This window comes from Halyomorpha halys, unplaced genomic scaffold (assembly GCF_000696795.3).
Source record: "Halyomorpha halys isolate HHAL.00 unplaced genomic scaffold, Hhal_1.1 Scaffold87.1, whole genome shotgun sequence".
Lineage (NCBI taxonomy): Eukaryota > Metazoa > Arthropoda > Insecta > Hemiptera > Pentatomidae > Halyomorpha > Halyomorpha halys.
This window is the reverse complement of record NW_027115705.1, coordinates 413,918-414,796: the sequence shown is the minus strand read 5'-3', so window position 1 is coordinate 414,796 and position 879 is coordinate 413,918. Positions and strand designations below refer to the sequence as shown.

At 26.1% G+C, this 879-nt stretch overlaps 1 protein-coding gene across 1 annotated transcript in view; it reads left to right on the top strand.

Annotated features, from left to right (window-relative positions):
• Window positions 1-879, top strand: part of trio (trio Rho guanine nucleotide exchange factor) — a 669,473-nt gene that overhangs the window by 665,448 nt on the left and 3,146 nt on the right. The window contains exon 42 of the mRNA XM_024360812.2: window positions 664-855. Within this exon, the coding sequence (XP_024216580.2) occupies window positions 664-855 (192 nt within the window). The remainder of the gene's footprint in view (window positions 1-663; window positions 856-879) is intronic.

Below are 879 nucleotides of genomic sequence, written 5' to 3'. Positions count from 1 at the left end.
TTGATACACCTCAAATGTGTAAATTTTAAATTATAAATTAAATAAGTAAAAAAAATAATAAAACAAAAAAATATTGGCATAAACACTGCTTCATGTGTAGAATACAAGAAATTTACTTCAACTAAATAATAAATTTAGTTGAAATAAATAAATAGTAAATTTAATAGATTTATAAATAAATCAAATAAAAAATAAATTTTATGTAACTAAAATAAACATTTTGTTCAAATACAGTAAAACTCAATATAGATAATTTTACACAAAAAAAAAAAAAAAAAAACTTGCAACATAAAATTAATGTTATTTGAATTTCTTTTCTATGGTTTAAATTTCTGTTGAGGGTTGGCGAAATTTGAAACTAGAGAACAAAAGATGCAATTGCACGAAAATCCTGTCTCTAATTATAAATAGCTCAGCAGAAACCACAATTTTCCTTTATTGGAAAATATGATTATCCTCATAGAGAGAGGAATAAGATATAATAAATCATACATTACTTGTTACTATCTTTCTTAAAAGAGAAACAAGCCCACTGAATCAATCAGATGATTTTAGAACATTTTTAATTTCTAAGGTTTCTAAATTATTTCTTAAAAAACAAATTATTCATAATTTATTATAAATAAATAATTTATATGAATTATTTCTTTATTTTTATTACAGGGCAAGATCACTGCTCAGGGAAAACTCTTGCTTCATGGGGCACTTTTGTGCAGTGAAGGAACCTCTACGGCCAATTTTAAGGGCAAGGAACTAGTAGTCTTTCTATTCGAACAGAACATCATCTTCTCCGAGGCAGTTGGCAAGAAGACACAGTTTACTAATCCCGTTTACATCTACAAGGCCCATATCCAGGTACCCAGATCTTTTATTATATAT